General features: G+C 43.6%; 2 protein-coding genes across 24 annotated transcripts in view; one reads left to right on the top strand and one right to left on the bottom strand.

The window, feature by feature from the left end:
- The window catches only part of LOC138842975 (zinc finger and SCAN domain-containing protein 30-like), a 54,493-nt gene extending 46,392 nt beyond the window's left edge, over positions 1 to 8,101 (bottom strand). For 10 of the 23 annotated variants that reach the window (XR_011379355.1, XR_011379352.1, XR_011379358.1 and 7 more), the window contains exon 1: positions 7,954 to 8,091. The gene's annotated coding sequence lies outside the window, so the exon portion shown is untranslated. Of the gene's footprint in view, positions 1 to 6,321; positions 6,404 to 7,953 lie in introns of all 23 variants that reach the window. The other 13 variants (XR_011379351.1, XR_011379354.1, XM_070050292.1 and 10 more) reach the window with 4 other exon arrangements.
- Positions 8,102 to 8,135: 34 nt separating this feature from the next.
- Positions 8,136 to 21,055, top strand: LOC100352411 (zinc finger protein 271). The gene is made up of 3 exons (XM_008261198.4): positions 8,136 to 8,228; positions 8,721 to 8,942; positions 18,207 to 21,055. The coding sequence occupies exons 2-3, from the start codon at positions 8,894 to 8,896 to the stop codon at positions 19,991 to 19,993; spliced, it is 1,836 nt and encodes a 611-aa protein (XP_008259420.2). The 5' UTR covers positions 8,136 to 8,228; positions 8,721 to 8,893; the 3' UTR covers positions 19,994 to 21,055.
- The last annotated feature ends 257 nt before the right edge of the window (positions 21,056 to 21,312 follow it).

Raw genomic sequence — 21,312 nt, 5'->3', positions numbered from 1 at the left:
CTCCACTTCTAATTCAACTCTCTGCTGTGGCCTGGGAAAGCAGTAGAAGATGGCCCAAGTCCTTGGGCCCCTGCACCCGTGTGGGACACCCAAAAGAAGCTCCTGGCTTCGGATAGGCGCAGCTCTGACCATTGAGGCCAATTGGTTTGTTAACCATCAGATTAAGACCTCTCTCTCTCTCTCTCTGTAACTCTTTCAAATTAAAAACAAAAAAATGAGAACTCAATGGTACTAATGCCATCTTATGTGTTAAAATGATATTAAATGTGTAACTGATCATGTAGAGAGGATTAAGTGACAAAGGGATCCCATAAATAAGACCAACATGGGAAGAAGCAGTCCTCATGGCAGACTCTTGGAATGAGAAACACTCTGAACAGCACTCTGACCTCGAAATCAGCCCTTAAGGCATTCAGATCTGGCCAAAAAGCCCATGAGAGCATTTCAGGCATGGAAAGCCAAAGTACAGTGGCAAAAGTGTCATACATGAAGGACCTCTGTGAGACCCCAGTGGAAAGATTGGGCCATCACAGAAAGATGTACTTTTTTCTTAAGAGAAGAGAGAACTTCCACTTTGCTTATGGCCCTGTCTAAATACTGACAGAGTTTGTGGACTCAAAAGGCTTCCATTGCCTAGACAGCTCACGTCAAGAGCTTCAGGTGATCACCAACATCATACATAAGAGTCAATTGTTAAATCAACAACAGGAGTCACTGTGCACTAACTCCTCATGCAGGACCTCCATCCTTAATGAGTTGTACTATGAGAATTAACTGTAAAACTTGTTCTCAAACAGTACTTTATACTTTGTGTGTGGGTGGGTGTAAATTGTTGAAATCTTTACTTAGTATAGAATTGGTCTTCTGTATATAAGGATAATTAAAAATGAATCTTGGGGCCGGTGTCGTGGCTCACTTGGCTAATCCTCCGCCTGTGGCACCGGCATCCCATATGGGCGCCGGGTTCTAGTCCCGGTTGCTCCTCTTCCAATCCAGCTCTCTGCTGTGGCCCGGGAGGGCATTGGAGGATGGCCCAGGTGCTTTAGCACTGTACCCACGTGGGAGACCAGGAGGAAGCACCTGGCTCCTGGCTTCAGATCGGCGCAGCTCGCCGGCCATAGCAGCCATTTGGGGGGTGAACCAACGGAAGGAAGACCTTTCTCTCTGTCTCTCTCTCTCACTGTCTAATTCTATCTGTCAAATTAAAAAAAATGAATCTTAATGAAAACTGGAATGGGAGAGGGAGTAGGAGGTGGCATGGGAGTGGGGGTAGGAGGGAGGGTGTGGGGTGAAGACCCACTATATTCCTAAAGATGTACCTATGAAATTTGTATTCATTAAATAAATGCTTTCTAAAAAAAAAAAAAAAGTAGACCCCAGAGTGTCTGACTCTCAGGAGAAGCAGGACTGTATCTCACAGACAGGCTGGCTGCCGGATGTGCAAGCTCCTAGAGGCTTTGGGAGGAATCTTGCCTGGGGAGCACGAACTCCAGATCACTGTGCCACCTGGTGCCAGGCGGTGTGAGGGGGGTTTGCATCTGCTTGTGGAGTTTGCTGCTGGAAGTGAGCCTTGCCCAGCAGCTAGAAGGTGGACAGCTGGGCAGCACACCATCTCCTAGGCAGGAGTGGGAGCACCGCGCAGGGAATGTGGGAACAAGCCCAGCATCTGCCTTGGCGGCAGCCCAAGCTGACAGGATCCGGTTGTGGAGAGTTTCAGGCACTGGGCCCACGGTGGGAATGTACTCTGTGGTCCAGGCTGGCCTTACGCTCCTAACAGGGCCATGCTGTGCTTCAGGGCAGTGTCTAACAGAACTGAATCGGGTGGACAGAAGATGATTAGAAAAGCAAATTTAGCAACATTTGGTCTGGAAATATGACTGAAGATGGGGAAAGGATAATACTGCAAGGAGAGGCCCATGGGAAAGAAACAGGGAATTGTGAAATACCAAAGGTGGGGCTTGGGAGAGGGGGAGTGAGTTAGGAGAGGCAGAGAAGATAGAAAAAATGAGCCACTCAGAGAAAATGCACCCAAACATAATAAACATAATATTATGTTCAAACATAGTAAAGGCCAGGAGAGAATTTTAGTAGAGGGAACATGTGATGGGCAGATGTGGTAGAGAACTGGAGAAAGGTGAGAATTAAGGTGAAGCTGGAATTAGGGGGAGAGGCAGGAAGAGGCAGGAGAAAGATGTTACCCCTGGAATGTTCTCTCTAGTGGTTAAAAAGTATATATGTCAGGGGCCAGCACTGCGGTGCAGCGGGTTAATGCCCTGGCCTGAAGCGCCGGCATCCTATATGAGTGCCGGTTCTAGTCCTGGCTGCTCCTCTTCCGATCCAGCTCTCTGTTGTGGCCTGGGAAAGCAGTTGAAGATGGCCCAGTCCTTGGGCCCCTGTACCTGCACCTGCACCTGCACGGGAGACCCAGAAGAGGCTCCTGGCTCCTGGCTTCGGATCAGCGCAGCTCTGGCTGTTGGGGCCATATGGGGAGTGAACCAGCGGATGAAAGACCTCTCTCTCTGTTTCTACCTGTCTCTGTAACTCTTTCAAATAAATAAAATATTTTTTTAAAAGTATATATATGTCAGAGGCAGCTCCAGACACTCAGATCTCATATCAGAGTTCTAAGATGGAATCTCACTCTGCTTCTGATCCAGCTTCCTGCTAATACACCTGAGAGATAGAAGATACCCAAGTAGATGGGTTCTTGCCATCCATGTGGGAGACCTGGATGGAATTCCTGGCTCCTGTCTTCAGCCTAGCCCAGCCCTGGCTGCTGCATGTATTTGGGGAGTGAAGGTCAATCTTTCTCTGTCCCCTCCTCTCTCTCTATTACTGTGCCTTTCAAATTAATGAATAAATAAGTCTTTTTTAAAAATAAAAAAGTTGATTTTTTTGAAAAAATGAATAAAATTGATACAGACTTTTAGACTCTAGACAGTGTGACAAGGGAAAAGGGGACAATACCAAGAATGAGAGGGGTGATATCACTGAAGATTCTATACACACAAAAAGGACAAGGGACTATTATAAACAATTTTATGCCAACACTTTTGACTACATATATAAAATTCACTAATTATTTGAATGATCCAACAGCACTAAAACTTACTCTAGAAGAAATATATAACCTGAATAGCCCCTGTCTCATAAAGAAATTGAATTTGAAGTATAAATCCTTCCCACACACACAAAAAAAATCCGGTCCTACATGGCTTCATTAAGAATCCTACCAAGTATTAAAAAAAGAAATAATAACAATTATATACAATAATAACAACAATTATATACAAGCTATTCAAGAAAACTGAAAATGACAGAATATATTTGTCATCTTTCTTTGATGCCAACATTACCCTGATACCAAAACTAGACAAAGACATTACAAGGCCAGCACCACGGCTCACGTGGCTAATCCTCTGCCTGCGGCGCCGGCACCCCAGGTTCTAGTCCCGGTCGGGGCACCGGATTCTGCCCCGGTTGCTCCTCTTCCAGTCCAGCTCTCTGCTGTGGCCTGGGAAGGCAATGGATGATGGCCCAGGTGCTTGGGCCCTGCGACCGCATGGAAGACCAGGAGGAAGCACCTGGCTCCTGGCTTTGGATTGGCACAGCGCGCTAGTCATGGCAGCCATTTGGGGGATGAATCAACGGAAGGAAGACCTTTTTCCCTGTCTCTCTCTCTCACTGTCTAACTCAGCCTGTCAAAAAAAAAAAAAAAAAAAGACATTACAGGAAAACTATAGGCCAATATTTTTCATAAACATAGATATAAAAATTTTAGCAATTTAAATACAACATGTAGAAAGGATAATATATCATGACTAAGTAGGGTTTATTATAAGAATGCAGGTTTGGTTTAATGATCAAAAATCAATGTGTGTAAATTACCATATTAAAAAACTAAAAATGAGAAATCTCAAAAGATGTAGAAAAGGCATTTGACAAAATCATCAGTTTTTTTAAAAAAGATTTATTTATTTATTTATTTGAAAGGCAGAGTTACAGAGAGGCAGAGGCAGGGAGAGAAGGAGAGGTCTTCCATCCACTGCTTCACTCCCCAAATGGCGACACAGCGGAGCTGAGCCAATCTGAATCCAGGAGCCAGGAGCTTTTTCCGGGTCTCCTACACGGATACAGGGGCTCAAGGACATGGGTCATCCCCCATTGCCCTCCCAGGCCATAGCCTGGACTGGAACTGGCGCCCATATGGGATGCCGGCACTTCAGGCAGCAGCTTTACCCACTACAGCACAGCGCCAGCACCCATCATACACTTTAGATATAAACCCTCAGCAAACTACAAATAGAAAGTAACTTCCTCAGATGGCCCAAGTACTTGGGCCCTGCCACCCGCATGGAAGACCCAGGTGGAGTTTCAAGCTCCCGTCTTCATCCGGACCTAGGCCTAGATGTTGCAGACATTTGGAGAGTGAACCAGCAGATGGAAGATATCTCTCACTCTCTCTTAATCTCCCTCCCTCTCTGTAACTCTGCTTTTCAAATAAATAAATGTTTCTTTTAAAAAAAGAGCTTCAATATAATAAATGATGTCTACCAAAAACAATACCCAATACCATATTTAATGATGAACAACTGAATGTTCTACCTCAAGATTGAAAAAGACAAGGATTTCTACTAAACATTCTACTGTAGTTCCAACCAATGCCACAAGTTAGGAAAAGGGAAAAAGAGCATACAGATTGTAAAGGAAAAAGTACAGTTGTCTTCATTTACAGTGTGATCACATATGTAGAAAATATGGTAGTATATACCAGAAAAAGAACTAATAAGTGATTTTAGGAAAGCTGCAGGGTGTAAGATCAACATTCAGAAATTAATTGTATTTTTATATATGAATAACAATCAGAATTAAAATAAGGGGAACAAAACCCACTAACAATAGCATCAAAAATGAAAAACTTCAGAATAAACATGTCAAAAGTGTTGAAAATATGCAAAATACTGCAAAGAACTAAAAAACATTGCTGAGAGGAACTAAGGAAGACCTAAATAAATGTAAAAATACATAATGTTCATGTATCAAAATACTCAGTGCTGCTTGAAGGTGTCAGTTCTCCCCAAGTTTATCTATAGATTCACTCTAACATCAATCAAAACCCCAACTGACTTTTTTGTAGAAATTGACAAACGGATCTGAAACTTCATATGGAAGTGCATTCTGTCCAGGATAGCCAAAACAAAAGCAACATCAGAGATCTCAGAGTACCTGACTTCAAGCCTTATGACAAAGCTACTCTCATCAAAAGTGTGCTATTCACCTAAGCAGAGACAGCCAGATCAACGAGGAAAGTAGAGAGGCCAGAAATAGACTCACACTCATCTGAATATCTGATTTTTGGCAAAAAGTTAAAGGAAATTCAGAGAATAAACAAATGGTGCTGACCAATCCAATATCCAGTCTACTTGGCCACTTTCTGTTACTATAACAAAATACCTGAGACTGGGTATTTATGGAGAAAAGAGTTTTATTTAGCTCACAGTTTTGAAGGATGAAAGTGCAGATGGCATATGCCTGGCTCCTGCAAGGGCCTCCCTGGCTGCACCAAGTCTTGCCAGATGGGTTTGAGAAGAAATGACTGGTGAGGTGGGAAGTCAGGGTGGGTACTGCCTGTTGCCGTGCACTGGGACCCACCTCTTAGAGGTGCCATCACCTCTTAACGCTGCCACACTAAGGACCAAGCTGTCAACATATGAACCTTTGCAGAACATACCACATCCAAACCACAGTACACACAAACACAAATGCACTTCACCCCAAACCTCAGAGTATGTTCACAAAAATTAACTCAGGATGGATCATAGACTTTACTGTAAAATCTAAGTCTAAATAATTTCCAGAATAAAAAAATAGGAGAAAATCTTGGTGACCTAGGTTAGCCAAAACTTTCTCACACATGACAGCAAAAGCATGTTCTGTTAAACAAACAAAAAACTGATAATACTTCATCAAAATTTAAAGCTTCATGTCTTCAAAAACACAGTTAAGAGAAAGAAAAGCAAAGCCACAATGTATGTGCTAAGTGTATATCTGATAATAGACTTAGGTTCAGAATGGGCAAAAGATTTGTACAAACATTTCACCAAGGATTCTACAGATGGCATATATGCAAGTGAAAAAAAGTGCAATCACTAGTCATTAGGAAAATGTAAATTGAAGCCACAGTGACTTACACAGTGAGCTACTAAAGGATATAGAGGAACTGAAACTCTTATACGCTGCTAATGGGAATAGAAAAATACCACTAGAAGTCTGGAAAAAAAGCAGTGTGGCAGTTTTGTAAAATGTTAAACACATACCCACCATGAGAGAGGAAAAAAAACGTATGCCCTTGAAAAACTTCTACATGAATGTTCACAGCAGTTTCATTTTTAACAGTAAAAACCTGGAAAAAAATCCAAATGCCTGTCAACTGGTGAATGGCCAAATTGTGGTAGATACATACAGTGGAATATTATGTGACAGGAAAAAGGAATGAGCTAATGATGCATACAGCAACATAAATAAATCTCAACATAATATTGCTCAGTAAAAGAAGCATGACAAAAAAAGTGCATTTTGTGTTATTCCACTTGAATCAATCTGCAGAAAATGCAAAAGAACAGAATGCAGCCCAGTAGTGGCGGGAGGGGGATTACCAAAGGGCAGGAGAAAATGCTCGGGTTAATAGATGTGTTCACTATTTTGATTGTGGTAATGATTTTACAACTACATTCATATGACAAAATTTACCAAACTATAGACTTCAAATATTTGTTTCTTTGTTTATCAGCTACACCTCCATGAAGATGTATGTTTGCTTTTTTGAAGTATCTGCACTCCTCATTTGGAAGGGCCTGACCCAAACAAGTTTCCATCTCTTTCCCTTGTAGGTCTATTACGGTCTCGCTCACAGATCTTAAGACCTCACATGCCCCAAGAGGGTCTGGGGCCAGCACTGGCCTCTTCCTCCACGTGAGCCTCAGCCATTCTCATTGCCCAAAAGATAAACACTGGAATGTATTCCTTGCCCTTGAATCCCAATTGGGTCTCACACCCTATTGCTTCATACCCTCCACCCCCCATCCCCCCCGCCATGGCCACCTGAAAGACCAGTCCCAGGAATTCCCCTCTGCGTGCCGCCCCCTACCCTGGCCTCCAGCCCCAGCCCTCCAAAGATATAAGAAGGCACAGCCCCTGGGGGTCGGGGCCTTCTGCCATGTGTTCCATCAGCGTGCACGCCGGTAGCTGGTCACCCACCTCTCCGGATTTATTTTCTCTGAATAAATTCGGTCTGGCTGTAAATTCACACACTGCCTCCTCTCTATTCTGCGCCTCTTGCTAACATTCTGCCCATCACTTTAGCCACTCACCATTTTCTCAAGCCCGCCTTTTTGTGGGACATCCTAACCCAAGTCACACACCTCCCTGGTCTCAATCCTTCCCCCAACTCCTCCTCATTTCCCAAGGTATTTCCAAGGGTACAGCAACATCTTTCCCTACCCTAAGTCTCTCCCTCCCCCACTTCCAGTCCTTCTCATCCTGAACCCATAGCCACTAGGAGCAGGCTGTAGGGCAAACTTTTTAGAAACAGACCTCCAGCCCTTTCTGAATCACAGAGTGGATGAAAAGCCAGCTTCCAGGCAATTCAAGCCTTATTCCCCGCGCACCACCCATTTGTAGGGCAGCGGTTCTTGCAGTGTGGCTCAGCATCACGAGAGCCTGGGCTTCCAGCCCGGACCCACGGAGTCACAGACTCTGCGAGTGGGCCCCGCGGTCGGTATTTTGACAAGGCCTGCAGGTGATCCTCCTGTGTGCCACTCTGGGGGCCAGAGAGGGGGTTAAAGGACAGGAAGAAAGTTAGAAGCACACCTGCGAATCTTATTAAGACATAGGGGGAGGCGTCTTTTAAAAAGACAAAAAATGAAGAACTCATTATATGGTCCGAAAACCTACCGTGCCGCAGAGCGCTTTCCTGAAAGATTCCCACATTCACCTCAAGAACCGGCTGCGAGCAGGTCCCTCGCTAAGGCTCTGCTGGGAGCAGCTCAGCGGGTGCTAAGGGGTTAATACCCCGCGGCCTCCCCTCCCCCCTCCGTACCCCACACGCCCCGCGCATGCGCAGAGACTGGCCATAGAGCTGAGCGATCCTCCCGCATTCCTAGAGAGGACAGGGCCATGGCTGGAGAGCCGTGTGTGAGGTTTGACAGCCATCCGGAGACCATGTCGAGGTACGGGTGATGGGGGGTCGCGGAAGGCGAGGGACTCGGGAGTGAGCTTGCCTGGCAAGCGGCCTGGCATCGCCGCCTGGAAGCCGTTTGCGTGGGAGAGTCGAGGCCGCGGAGAGCCGGCCAGGGCCAGTTCTTAGCCCAGTGCGCCCTTGCCGGGCTGCGGGTGCAGCTGAATGGAGGCCGGAAGCTTTGCTGGGGAGACAGGTGGCGGTATTGGATGAGTCTGCGCGAATCAGCGGGCAGCCTGAATTTGTGAATGTTGGGAGAAGCGAAGGTGTCATTTTTGTATAGAAAAGGCAGCAAGTAACGGTATGAACCCCGAGGACGAATGCGAAACTGTCGTCCCATGGTTCTTTCCAGTTACACCCGTGTCTGGATGGCAGGAGCCCCGGTCGCTGGCCGTGGAGTGGGGGCGATAATGGCTGACTCCCTGGATGATGGGGCGGAAGCCCTTTGAGGTTAAACGAGATGTTTGTTTTCGTTTAAATCTAGAGGATGTCTCTGGTGGCCCGGTCTGGGAAGTCACGTCTCTAGCCTGCAAAATGACTCCCTGCCAAGCCCAGGGGTGCCCGGGGGCCTCTGGGTCTCGGACCCTTAGGTGGACAAGGAAAGCTTCCGGAAGACATGGTACTCCATCTGTTCCCTGAGGCGTCCAGCAGCCGCCCATGGAGATCCAGTTCAGTTATGAACCTCAAGGACACCGGCCTCCGGCAGGTGAGGAGCAGTATGCCGCTCGCCGGGGTGGGGTGTCACCCCATGCTGGCGTCAGGGTGCTTCACGGCCTCACCCTCGGCCCTGCTGGGCGACGCCATTTCTCCAGTGCTCCCAGCATCGTGCCGTGGCTGTATTCACATTCTAGCGATCACATACCCAGACAGTTCTCTCTTTTTGAGGCCCCGGACGTACCCACTTTCCCCTTTCCGATCTCTTTATCCCCGGTCTGAAGGTGTTTGGTAAAATCTTTTCAAGTCGTCTTTCTAGTCTACTACAGGGGGCATGGTTCAAAGTTTTGGATTCTGACAACCTGAGTTCGAATACTAGCTTTGTCGCTAGCTTAAGTAACTCAGAACTTTGCGGTTCTTTGTCCTCATGTTATAAGTATATGCTAATCCATACCCTGGTGGTTATTTTGAGAATTATGTCTATGACTCCAGAATAATGGAACCCAAACTTAGTGATTGAAAACATCTGGCTTTTTTTTTTTTTTTTTAAGATTATTGAGAGGCAGAGTTAGAGAGAGAACAAGAGAGAGAGGTCTTCCATCCAGTGGTTCACTCCCAAAATGGTCACAATGTCCAGAGCTGGGCTGATCTGAAGCCAGGAGCCAGGGGCTTCTTCCAGGTCTCCCACATGGGTGCAGGGGCCCACACACTTGGGCCATCTTCCGCTGCTTTCCCAGGCCATTAGCAGGGAGCTGGGTCAGAAGAGGAGCAGCTGGGACATGCACCAGTGCCCATCTGGGATGCTGGAACAGCCAGGATTTCAACCGGTGCCCACATGGGATGCCAGTGCCACAAGCAGAAGCTTAATCTTGTATGCTGCAGCACCAATCCCAACATCTGACTTTTTTTTTTTTTTAAGATTTTATTTTATTTTTTTGAAAGAGGAGAGAGGTCTTCCATCTACTGGTTCACTCCCCAGATGGCTGCCAACAGCTGGAGCTTCACCAACCCGAAGCCAGGAGCCAGGAGCCTCTTCCGAGTCTCCCACATGGGTGCAGGGGCCCAAGGACTTGGGACATCCTCTGCTGCTTTCCCATACACATCAGCAGAGAGCTGCATCAACAGTAGGGCAGCCAGGACTCAAACCAGCACCCATATGGGATGCCATTGCTGTGGGCCAGGGCTTTAACCCACTGCACCACAGTGCCGGCCCTGTACATCTGACATTTTTAGATCATATTCTTATAGTTCTGTAGGTCATTGGCTTGAGCTGGTTTTGTTTAGGCGGATTTGTTTCTCGTGATCTTATCTGGGGTCATTTATTCAGTCAGTGAGTAGCTTTCCTGGGACCAAGGTCTAAGTTTCAATCATATGCCTGACAGTGCTGTCTATGGCTTTGGTACTGCATCTCCTAGCAATCTAGGCTGGACTTTTTCATAGGGAAGCCAGTTTCCAAAATCAGAGAGGACAGTTTCTCTGATACATAAGCACTTTTCACACTCATGTTTTTGTTACATCTGTTAGTGTCTCCGTGACCAAAGCAAGTCACATGACCAGTTCCAGAGTCATTGTTGGAGACTGCGCAGATACATAAAGGTACTTCAAAAAGTTCTTGGAGAGACAGAATTAAAAGGTAAAGAACAGGCGTTTGGCCCAGCCCCAGCCATTGTGGGCATTTTGGGAGTGAATCGGCAGGTGGGAGTTTTCTCTCTCTCTCCCTCTCTCCCTTCCTCTGAAATAAAGAGTTACAAATTTTAACAGGGAATAGACTTACTTTTAGTTAGACTGTAGAACACCTTTGAATTCTTAGACACTCCTGATGGAAGTGTGAATTGGTTCAACAACTTTGGAAGTATCTAGTTGAAGACCCAAATATAAATTAGATTCTAAGTTTATATAACCCAGAGAAACACTTGCACATTTGTTTTTAAAGATTTATTTATTAATTTGAAAGACAGAGTTACACAGAGAGAGGAGAGGCAGAGAAATAGAGAGTTCTTCCAACCGAAGGTTCACTCCCCAATTGACCGTGATGGCCAGAGCTGCGCCAATCCAAAGCCAGGAGCCAGGAGCTTCTTCTGGGTCTCCCACGTGGGTGCAGGGGCCCAAGGACTTGGGCCATCCTCCACTGCTATCCCAGGCCACAGCAGAGAGCTGGATCGCCAGAGGAGCAGCCAGGACTAGAACCGGTGCCCATATGGGATGCCAGTGATTCAGGCCAGGGTGTTAACCCGCTGCACCACAGCGCCAGCCCAACACTTGCATATTTGTACCAAGATAATGTGCAAGCATACTCATACCAGCACTGTTTTGTTGACTGCAGGAGAACAGGTAAATGTGTTGTGGTTTATGTCACATTGTAGTAGTGAATATTGGACAGACTACAATAGAAACAAAGTTGAGCAAAAAATGCAGTTCACAAAATACATGTGGTGTAATTCCACAAATACATAAGGTTCAGAAATATCCTGCATTGGACTACCAGAACAAAATACCACAAACTGGTGGCTTAAACAGCAGAAATCTATGTTCTTAGGGTCTGGCAGCTGGAAGTCCAACACTGAGGGCACAGCAAGGTTGGTTTCTCCTGAGGCCTCTCCCCAGCTTGCGCATGGCCACCTTTTCTCCGTGTGCATGCATCCCCCGGTGTCTTCCTCTGCAGGTCCCATGGATTAGGGCCCCACCCTGTGACTTCCTTTAACTCCCTCCTTAAAGGACCTATCTTTAAATACAGTCACATCAGGGGATGGGCTTCCAGAAATTAACTGGGGGGAGAGGCCCAACTCAGTTTTGTTATAAACCAAACAGCATTTTGTTAAAAATACAGACATTTGGTAAAATCATGAAGACAAGCCAGAGAAGTGAAATACAGAATTCAGCATGTAATGACGAGGTTAGCTGGAGAAGGGATCGGGGAGAGCAGGACCAGGGAAGCACACGCAGCGGGGCTGTAGGCTGTGGGAAATATTCTGCTAATGTTTCTCTTGTCAAGCTGAATGGAAGGTTCAGTTTCATTTGTCACATTATTATTATTCATTTCTTTACATATATACTTTTTTCTGTGTATAAAATATTTAAAACACAGAGACTTTAGGAATTACATAAAGTTTTTCAAACAGAATTAGTATGAGGAGAAATGAAGCAACAGAGTTTATTTGTATTGTTCAAGTCTAATGCATTCTTACTGGTTTTTGTTAAGTCTAATTCAGTGAGACATAATGTACAGACAATAAAGTAGACCCCCTTTTAATTATGTTTTTAGATGAGTTTTGACATATTTGTACACCCATGTCCACTACCTTCACAATCAAAACAAAAACCCTTTATGTCAACGTGCCCCCTAAAAATTTCCTTATACTGGCCGGCGCCACTGCTCACTAGGCTAATCCTCCGCCTTGCGGCGCCGGCACACCGGGTTCTAGTCCCGGTCGGGGCGCCAGATTCTGTCCTGGTTGCCCCTCTTCCAGGCCAGCTCTCTGCTGTGGCCAGGGAGTGCAGTGGAGGATGGCCCAAGTGCTTGGGCCCTGCACCCCATGGGAGACCAGGATAAGTACCTGGCTCCTGCCATCGGATCAGCGCGGTGCGCCGGCCGCAGCGCGCTGGCCGTGGCGGCCATTGGAGGGTGAACCAACGGCAAAGGAAGACCTTTCTCTCTGTCTCTCTCTCACTGTCCACTCTGCCTGTCAAAAAAAAAAAAAATTTCCTTATACTCCAATCCTAGTCCCTCCTCAGTCCTATGCAACCACTGGTTCACTTTCTGCCACTTTGGAGAGAAATTATTTTTATTGTTATATTCCTTGGTGAAATTTTCCCCAGGTTTATTAAGGCACAATTGAAATGATATACATAAAGGAAATATATACATTCAAACCGTACAATATGATGATTTGATATATATATATACACATTGTGAAATTAATGCATCTATCACCACAGCATGAATTTTTATTCATGCATATTGTTATTTCATCAGTAATTCTGAGTAGTATTCCATTATATCATAATTTGTTTATTGATTTACCTGTTGATATTTGGATTACTTAGATTTTTACTATTTATTAATAAGCCACCCTGAACATTTGTGTGTAAGTCTGTGTGAATGTATGTTTTCACTTTTCTTGGGCAAATACCTAGAAATAATTATTTGGTAAAATCATGTTTAACTTTATGAAAAACTGCAGGAATTTCCAAAGTAGTTGTAACATTTTGCCTTTCCGTCAGCAGTGTATGAGAGTCCCAGTTGTTCCACATTCTTATCAACCTTTTGTTAAGGTTTTTATTTATTTTCATTTTATTTGAAAGAGAGACAGAGAAAGAGACAAACAGATGGAGAGAGATCTTCAGTCTACTGGTTCCATCTACAAAAGCCCACAACAGTCAGGGCTGGGCAAGGCCGAAGCCAGATGCCCACAACTCATTCAGTGTCTCCCATATGAGTGGAAGGGACCCAAGTATTTGGGCCATTGTCTGCTGCTTCCCACATTGCATATTAACAGGAAACTAGATCAGAAGTGGAATAGCCAGGACTCGAACCAGGCACTCTGGTTTGAGATGCAGACATCCCTAGTGGATGCTTAATGCTGTGCCACATGGCTATCAGTCTTTAACCATTTACTATGCTACTTGTGTGTATTGTCAAACATTTTACTTTTAGCCATGCTAGTGCCATGTGATTTAATTTGCATTTCCTGATTACTGGCAGTCTGGCAGTTTTGAGTGCTTTGTCATGTGCTTATTGACTATTCATCAAACTTGTAATTGTGTATTCTAATACTTTCTTCTTTTTATTGAGTTGTGTTTCTAATTTCTAAAAGTTCTTTATATATTCCAGATATATGTCCATTGTCAGATACATGAATGTTCTTTTCTTAGTAATGCCTTGAGGAAAAAGTCATGGTTCATTTTTGTTATCATGATACACAATTCCAACAGTTTTATTGAAAAAAAGTTGTCTTTTGCTGCTAAATTGGCACCTTTGCTGAACAAGTGTACATGCATTTCTGGATTCTGTTCTGTTGTAGTAGTAAATTATCTTTATAGCAGTACCACACCGCCTCGAAACTATAGCTTTGTAGTAAAGCTTGAAATCAGGTAGTGAAACTTCTCCAACTTTGTTATTCTTTTCCAAAATGTTTTAGACTCTTCTGTGCCATTCTGTATAAAGTTTAGAATCAGTTTGTGTCCCATCTTATTACATTGATAGAAATGTTGAATAGAGTGATAAAAGCAGGCATCTTTGCCTTGCTTCTGTGTTCCTAGGAGAAAAGCATTCAGCATTTAACCATTAGGTTTTCCTTGCTTTTCTAATTTAAAAAAAAAAATGTATTTTGTTTGAAAGGAAGAGAGTCAGACAAACAGACCTTCTGCCCACTGGTTCACTTCCAAAATGCCTGCAACAGCCAGAATTGGGGCAGGCTGAAGCAAAGAGCTAGGAACTCAATCTAGGTCTTCCACATGGGTGGCAGAGATGCAACTATTCGAGCCATCACCTGTTAACTCCTAGGATGTTCATTTGCAGGAAGCTAGAATTGGGAGAACTGGAATTTGAACCCAGGCACACTGTTTTAGGCCCCTGCCACCCACATAGGAGACCTGGATGAAGCTGCTGGCTCCTGGCTTTGGCCTGGCGCAGCCCTGGCTGTTGCAGCCATTTGGGGAATTAACTAGTGGATGGAAGATCTCTCTTCCCTCCCTCCTCCCCTCTTTCCCTCTCTCTCTCTCCTTCCCTCCCTCTCCCCCCCACTCCATCCCTCCCTCTCTGTAACTCTAGCAAATAAATAAATCTTAAGAACAAAATAGGAAGTATGGGAGTCTTACAGGCTCTTTAACAAGATTTGACACATGTCCATGGTAATCAGTGGCAAGCATGTTAACCAAATTATATGGTCACCTGAACAATGTATGTTTGTTTCTCTACTTCTTTGTATGTTGATGCGTAAGAATTTGGGAAATGGTTGCAGGCCAAATCCAAGAAACATGTTCAGACAGCTTTCCAAAGTGTGCCCTGATTGTTACTAACTCCCCTGCAAGGGAACTTCATACCAATTTAGTGAACAGCCTCAGGTTCATCCCACTGTAAGAACTAGTAATTAAGATTCATCTTGGATAGACAGAAGTTTCCACTTCCTTTCTGATACAGTTGCAGAAACATGTACCTTCAATGAGCATAGAGATTGAAAACAGCTGTTTATCTTACTCCTCAGCCCTCTGATCTGTGATGCCACCCTTAGATCCATTTGGAGATGATAACAGAATAGAGGAACTCTGGGAGAAAGACTTTTCAGGCAGAAAACAACTGTGGATAACCATGGAAGAAGCTTTAACTAGCATTCAAGCTCTTCTTGTTCCAGACTGAATATATAGTGCTGTTGAAAATGAACAACTTAGGGCCAGCGCCGTGGCTCAATAGGCTAATCTTCCTTCTGTGGTGCCAGCACACCGGGTTCTAGTCCCGGTCGGGGAGCCGGATTCTGTCCCAGTTGCCCCTCTTCCAGGCCAGCTCTCTGCTGTGGCCCAGGAGTGTAGTGGAGGATGGCCCAAGTGCTTGGTCCCTGCACCCCATGGGAGACCAGGAGAAGCACCTGGCTCCTGGCTTCAGATCAGCTCAGTGCGCCAGTTGCCACGCGCTGGCTGCGGTGGCCATTGGAAAGCGGACCAACGGCAAAGGAAGACCTTTCTCTGTGTGTGTGTCTCTCTCTCACTGTCCACTCTGCCTGTCAAAAAAAAAAAGAAAAGAAAAGAAAAGAAAATGAACAACTTAAGATGGAAGAATTAGATAAATTCTCAAGAATCAGTTCGGTCACATTGGAAAGTCCCTTAGCCTTATGTTGAAAGCAAGCAAGAATTTAAGAGATGCTAGCTTGAGAGCAGAGTAGCACATGCTACCTTAAAAGAAGTCACCTCTTATCAAAAGATAATGCTGTGGTACATCTCTCTCAAGTTCCTTGAAATCAAGTGACTACCGGGTTGGCCATCCCCTGTCAGTTCTGGTCATAGTTTGAGCATACCATCTAGCTCCTATACGTCCCATACAAAACACCTATCAACATGTCCAGAGGTATTCCTTCCAGAAAAAGAGGATGAATTTTTGCGTCTTTACCATAATCTTATAACCAGTTTTCAGAGCCATATGTGTTATCAGGCTGTGCTCTTGTGCTTAATACTACAAATTGTAAACCAAGAAATCAGGTTAAAACGATTTGTAAACCAAGAAATTAAGTTAAAATAAAAACAAAGATTGCAGGTCCAGAATAGATTTGCAAACCAGGAGACACAGGTTTAGTTAGAAGATAAACAGATGTTCTGGCAAGGGAAGGCAGACTATGTTTTTAAAGGGAAAGGGGGAACAGTGAGGTGAGGTGAAATAACTTGTCCCGAACAGTTTTCAGCTGGCCCTGTTAGTTGCACAAAGTGTTTTGGATGAATTGAGATTGGTGCTGAAGGTCTGTTCAGACATTTAGCTATATACAGGATTGGTTGTGAGGGGATAATGAGGGAGTTACCAGGAAGCAATAAGTCTTTTGAAAAGTCCCAGGATTGAAAACGGTCACAATCTGGGGTCTTGCAAGCACATTCTTTCCAAACTACATTCCTTATCTGGAAGTTACAGGTTGAGGGGTTTTATGACTCTGAAGTAAACCATAGCCTGTGAAACATGATTTCTGAGGCTTACAAACTTTTCTCTCTTGACCCAACTACAGCCATATTAATTTTTACTTCAACATCATATACAAATATAGATATCATATTCTTTTTTTTTTAATTTGACAAGTAGAGTTTTTTAGACAGTGAGAGAGAGAGACAGAGAGAAAGGTCTTCCTTCTGTTGGTTCACTCCCCAAATGGCCGACATGGCTGGCGCTGTACTGATCTGAAGCCAGGAGCCAGGTGCTTCTTCCTGGTCTCCCATGTGGGTGCAGGGCCCACGCACTTGGGCCATCCTCCACTGCCCTCCCGGGTCACAGCAGAGAGCTGGACTGGAAGAGGAGCAACCAGGACCAGAACCTGGTGCCCATATAGGATTCCGGCGCTACAGGCGGAGGATTAACCAAGTGAGCCACGGCTTCAACCCCAGTATCATATTCTTTCTTTTTTCTTTTCTTTGTTTTGTTTTTGGTTTGGTTTGGTTTTGTTTTGTTTTGTTTTTGACAGGCAGAGTTAGAGAGAGAGACAGAGAGAAAGGTCTTCCTTCCATTGGTTCACCCCCCAAATGGCTGCTACGGCTGGCACGCTGTGCCGATCTGAAGCCAGGAGCCAGGTGCTTCCTCCTGGTCTCCCATGCAGGTGGCAGGGCCCAAGGACTTGGGTCATCCTCCACTGCACTCCTGGGCCACAGCAGAAAGCTGGACTGGAAGAGGAGCAACTGGGACAGAACCAACACCACAGGCAAAGGATTAGCCCAGTGAGCCTCGGCACCAGCCAATATTCTTTAATTCAACAATTTTACTGTGAATCATTCGTTTTTTGAAAATAGCTAATAAAACATTGGTGATAAAATAGTCAAGCAGTACTAAAGTATATGCAATAAATTTTCTCAGAATTCCTTTTACCTCTGGCCAGCTGACTCACATTTTTTCCCAATGTAATCAACCATTTTCCTGCATATTTTATGGAAATTAGGATAGCCCATTTATGGATAGTAGGATAGCCCTCCATATGGGTGAGAATATAAGCCATAATATCCAGAGTAGAGTGTTAAGTTTGTAACTTTTTTGGAAGCCTAAGTATGTTTTCATACAATAAATTCAAATAGTTATATAAAAACTCAGTATTAAGTGGTTGCTATACTTAGGCAGTGGCATCATTCCTGTTTATGATTTTATTGTATAAGTACTTGGAACACAGTATGTGCTCCATTGATATGTTAACAATAAGTTTAGTACCACTTAAAATTGATAGAGAAGATGGAAACTAACAGAAACATTGTATTTTCCTTTTGTTTCTTTTTTTTTTTTCTATTAATACCATAATATTAGCCCAAGTAGCTGGACAGTTCTAAATAAAGCCCAAATTCTTTTCCTTTTTTAGACTCTTTCAAACTGCTTACCTTGTGTATTTTAATAAATTGCTTTTGTAGAAGCTCTTAATTTAGCCACACTTTCCAAATCACAGGATTACTTTTCATTATTCCCAAATCTTCTGTGGCAAACAGAAATGGTTAATGGGATCCATTACTTGTTTTCCTCACAGGCAATTTCCAGTGTTTTGGAGCACTTCCATATTGTGATGGCGTTTTATAGGTACATACTGATGTTTTACCTGAAGCTTTCTTGCAGTATGGAGACCACATTCCATTTGAATTTTGTTTATTGTTCCAGATGGTGAGACTCAGACCAGGATTGGAGAGGCAGCTTCAGAAAAGGAAATCACAGTGAAAATCGAAGGATTTGGAGACTCTAAAGAGGATGTTCTCCAGGATTCTGAAGACAGAGAATTCTGTGAATTTGGGGATAAGTTAAATGAAAAGGATCGGAACCTCATTGAAGGAAGACAATACAGCTGTGAAGAGTGTGGACAAGGCTTTTCCTGGAGTACAGGCCTTATTAGGCATCAAAGAACCCATTGGGAGAAACCCTATGAGTGTGATAAATGTGGAAAGGCCTTCCGTGTGAGCTCAGCCCTGGTTCTGCATCAGAGAATTCATACTGGGGAGAAACCCTATCCTTGTAGCTGGTGTATTAAAAGTTTCAGTCGGAGCTCAGATCTTATTAAACATCAAAGAGTCCACACTGGTGAAAAACCTTATAAATGTGATGAATGTGGGAAAGCCTTCAGTCAGAGCTCAGATCTTGTTATACATCAGAGAATCCATACAGGAGAAAAACCCTATCAGTGCAGTTATTGTAGTAAAAGTTTTAGCCAGCGCTCTGACCTGGTTAAACATCAGCGAATCCACACTGGAGAGAAACCTTACACATGTAACCAGTGTAACAAACATTTTAGTCAGAGTTCTGATGTTATAAAACATCAGAGAATCCACACTGGGGAGAAACCATACAAATGTGATGTGTGTGGGAAAGCCTTTAGTCAGAGCTCAGATCTTATTCTACATCAGAGAATCCACACTGGAGAGAAACCTTATCCATGTCATCAGTGTAGCAAAAGTTTCAGTCAAAACTCAGACCTTATTAAACATCGAAGAATCCACACTGGAGAGAAACCCTATAAATGCAACGAATGTGGGAAAGCTTTTAATCAGAGCTCAGTCCTTATTCTACATCAGCGAATTCACACTGGAGAGAAACCTTACCCATGTAATCAATGTAGCAAGACGTTCAGTAGGCTTTCAGATCTTATTAATCACCAGCGAATTCACACTGGAGAGAAGCCTTACCCATGTAGTCAGTGCAGTAAAATGTTTAGTAGAAGATCAGATCTTGTTAAACATCATAGAATTCATACAGGTGAGAAGCCCTATGAATGTGATGAGTGTGGGAAAACCTTTAGTCAGAGTTCCAATCTTATTCTACATCAGAGAATCCACACTGGAGAGAAACCTTATCCGTGCAGTCATTGTAATAAAAGCTTTAGTCGCCGCTCAGATCTTGTTAAGCATCAAAGAATACACACTGGAGAGAAACCATATACATGTCAACAGTGCAATAAAAGTTTTAGCCAAAGCTCAGACCTCACCAAACATCAGCGAGTGCACTCTGGTGAAAAGCCCTATCACTGTAGCAGTTGTGAGAAAGCCTTCAGTCAGAGTTCTGACCTTATCCTTCATCAGAGAATTCATACTGGAGAAAAACCGTATCCGTGCACGCAGTGCAGCAAAAGTTTCAGTCAGAACTCAGACCTTATCAAACACCAGAGAATCCACACTGGAGAAAAACCATATAAGTGTACTGAATGTGGAAGGGCTTTCAGCCAGTGCTCAGCTCTGATCCTACATCAGAGAATCCACACTGGGGAGAAGCCATATGCATGCGGTCACTGTGACAAAAGCTATAGTCGGCGCTCTGATCTCATTAACCACCAAAGAACCCACACTGGTGAAGAGCCATATAAATATGATGCATATGGGAATGCCTTCAGTGCGTGCACAGAACTTACTGAACACAGAATCCACACCCTGCCAGTGTATCCAGAGCAGCAGAAGTTTTAGCCAATCTTCTAATATTAATCATCAGTCCATTCTGGTGAAGACAGCCTAAATACGATGAATGTGGGAAAACCTGTTGTGTATACACCAACTTTATTTAGTACTGGAGAAGTAATACCAGAAAAAAAAAATCTTAAAAATGCCATTGATGAGTACAAAAAAGGTTTCAATCAGTATTCAGCTCTTACTTTATGTTTTAAAAAATAACCCACACTGGGGAGAAAACAGTACTTCAGTTTTTATCATGCAAGTTTACCTTGGAGCCAGACATTACTAAAATTAAGAAAAAATCTGGATATGGGCATCTGGTGTAATGGTTAAGTTGCCACTTGAGACACCTGTATGCCATGTAGGAGTGCCTGGGTTCAAGTCCTGGCTCTGCTTCCAATTTCTAGCTTCCTGCTAAAGAACACTTGGGGAGGCAGAAAGTGATGGCTCTTGGATCTATTTTGAGTTCCTAGCTTTGGCCTGGTCTAGCCATGGCTGTTGGGAGGATTTGGGGAGTGAACCAGTAGATGGGAAATTTCTCCCTCTCTCTCTCTTTCTCTCTCTCTCTCTCTGCCTTTCAAATAAATAATTTTTTAAATGTGATGAGGAGTCCTATAAGTCATGAGAAAACTTTTGATGTGATTTAAATTTTGACTGTATGTCAGCAACAACAGAAGTTGCTGTCTTTGCTATAATGTAAGAATATCTCTAGTCTTATTTAGATATAATCTAACAGTAGAGTTGTATCACTGGAAGAAATGTATAACAATATTAATGCAGAATGTATCAGGTGTTACAAAAGCCAGTGTGGAGAAGTGGTCAGTCAGAAAGCAATGTATTAGTATTAGGATTCCAAGCTTTGGTGACCCTAAATTACCAATTGCGTAACAAAATTTATTTTAGAGACTGTAAGGAAAACTTAAATACCCTGTTTTTCTTAACTGACACATACAATGACATCACACTTATCCCCTGACAACTGCAGAGACTTATTTAATACTAATGCTTGATGTCTATCTTTAAATTCCTTGTATGTGAATATACTGTGCTATTCTGGTATAAAACTTATTAACTAGATGGCTCCAGTGCCTTTTTTCTCATTTTTTTTTTCTAGTTTTGGTCTTCTTGGTGAGCGTGAGCTTAAGCAAGTTCCTGTAATGTTTATGGATTTATTTTCCTCTTAATAATGCAGCCTATAGACATTATTGGCTTGAAATCACCTCTCACAGCATTTAATCACAGCTTCTTTAAATGTAAAACAATTTTAAAAAGAAATGTCCTTATTGTCAAAGTGTAAAGATTTTTCTATTTTTTCATGTATAAGTTGAACAAAA

The sequence above is a fragment of the Oryctolagus cuniculus genome, chromosome 10, assembly GCF_964237555.1.
Source record: "Oryctolagus cuniculus chromosome 10, mOryCun1.1, whole genome shotgun sequence".
NCBI lineage: Eukaryota > Metazoa > Chordata > Mammalia > Lagomorpha > Leporidae > Oryctolagus > Oryctolagus cuniculus.
This window is presented reverse-complemented; position numbering and strand designations above follow the sequence as displayed.

What these genes read in the sequence shown, in the direction of transcription:
- LOC100352411 (XM_008261198.4), top strand. Translation starts at nt 8,894, where the DNA reads ATGGAGATCCAGTTCAGTTATGAACCTCAAGGACACCGGCCTCCGGCA. An exon ending in AGGACACCGGCCTCCGGCAG is followed by an intron (nt 8,943 to 18,206) that starts GTGAGGAGCAGT and finishes TTATTGTTCCAG; the next exon opens with ATGGTGAGACTCAGACCAGG.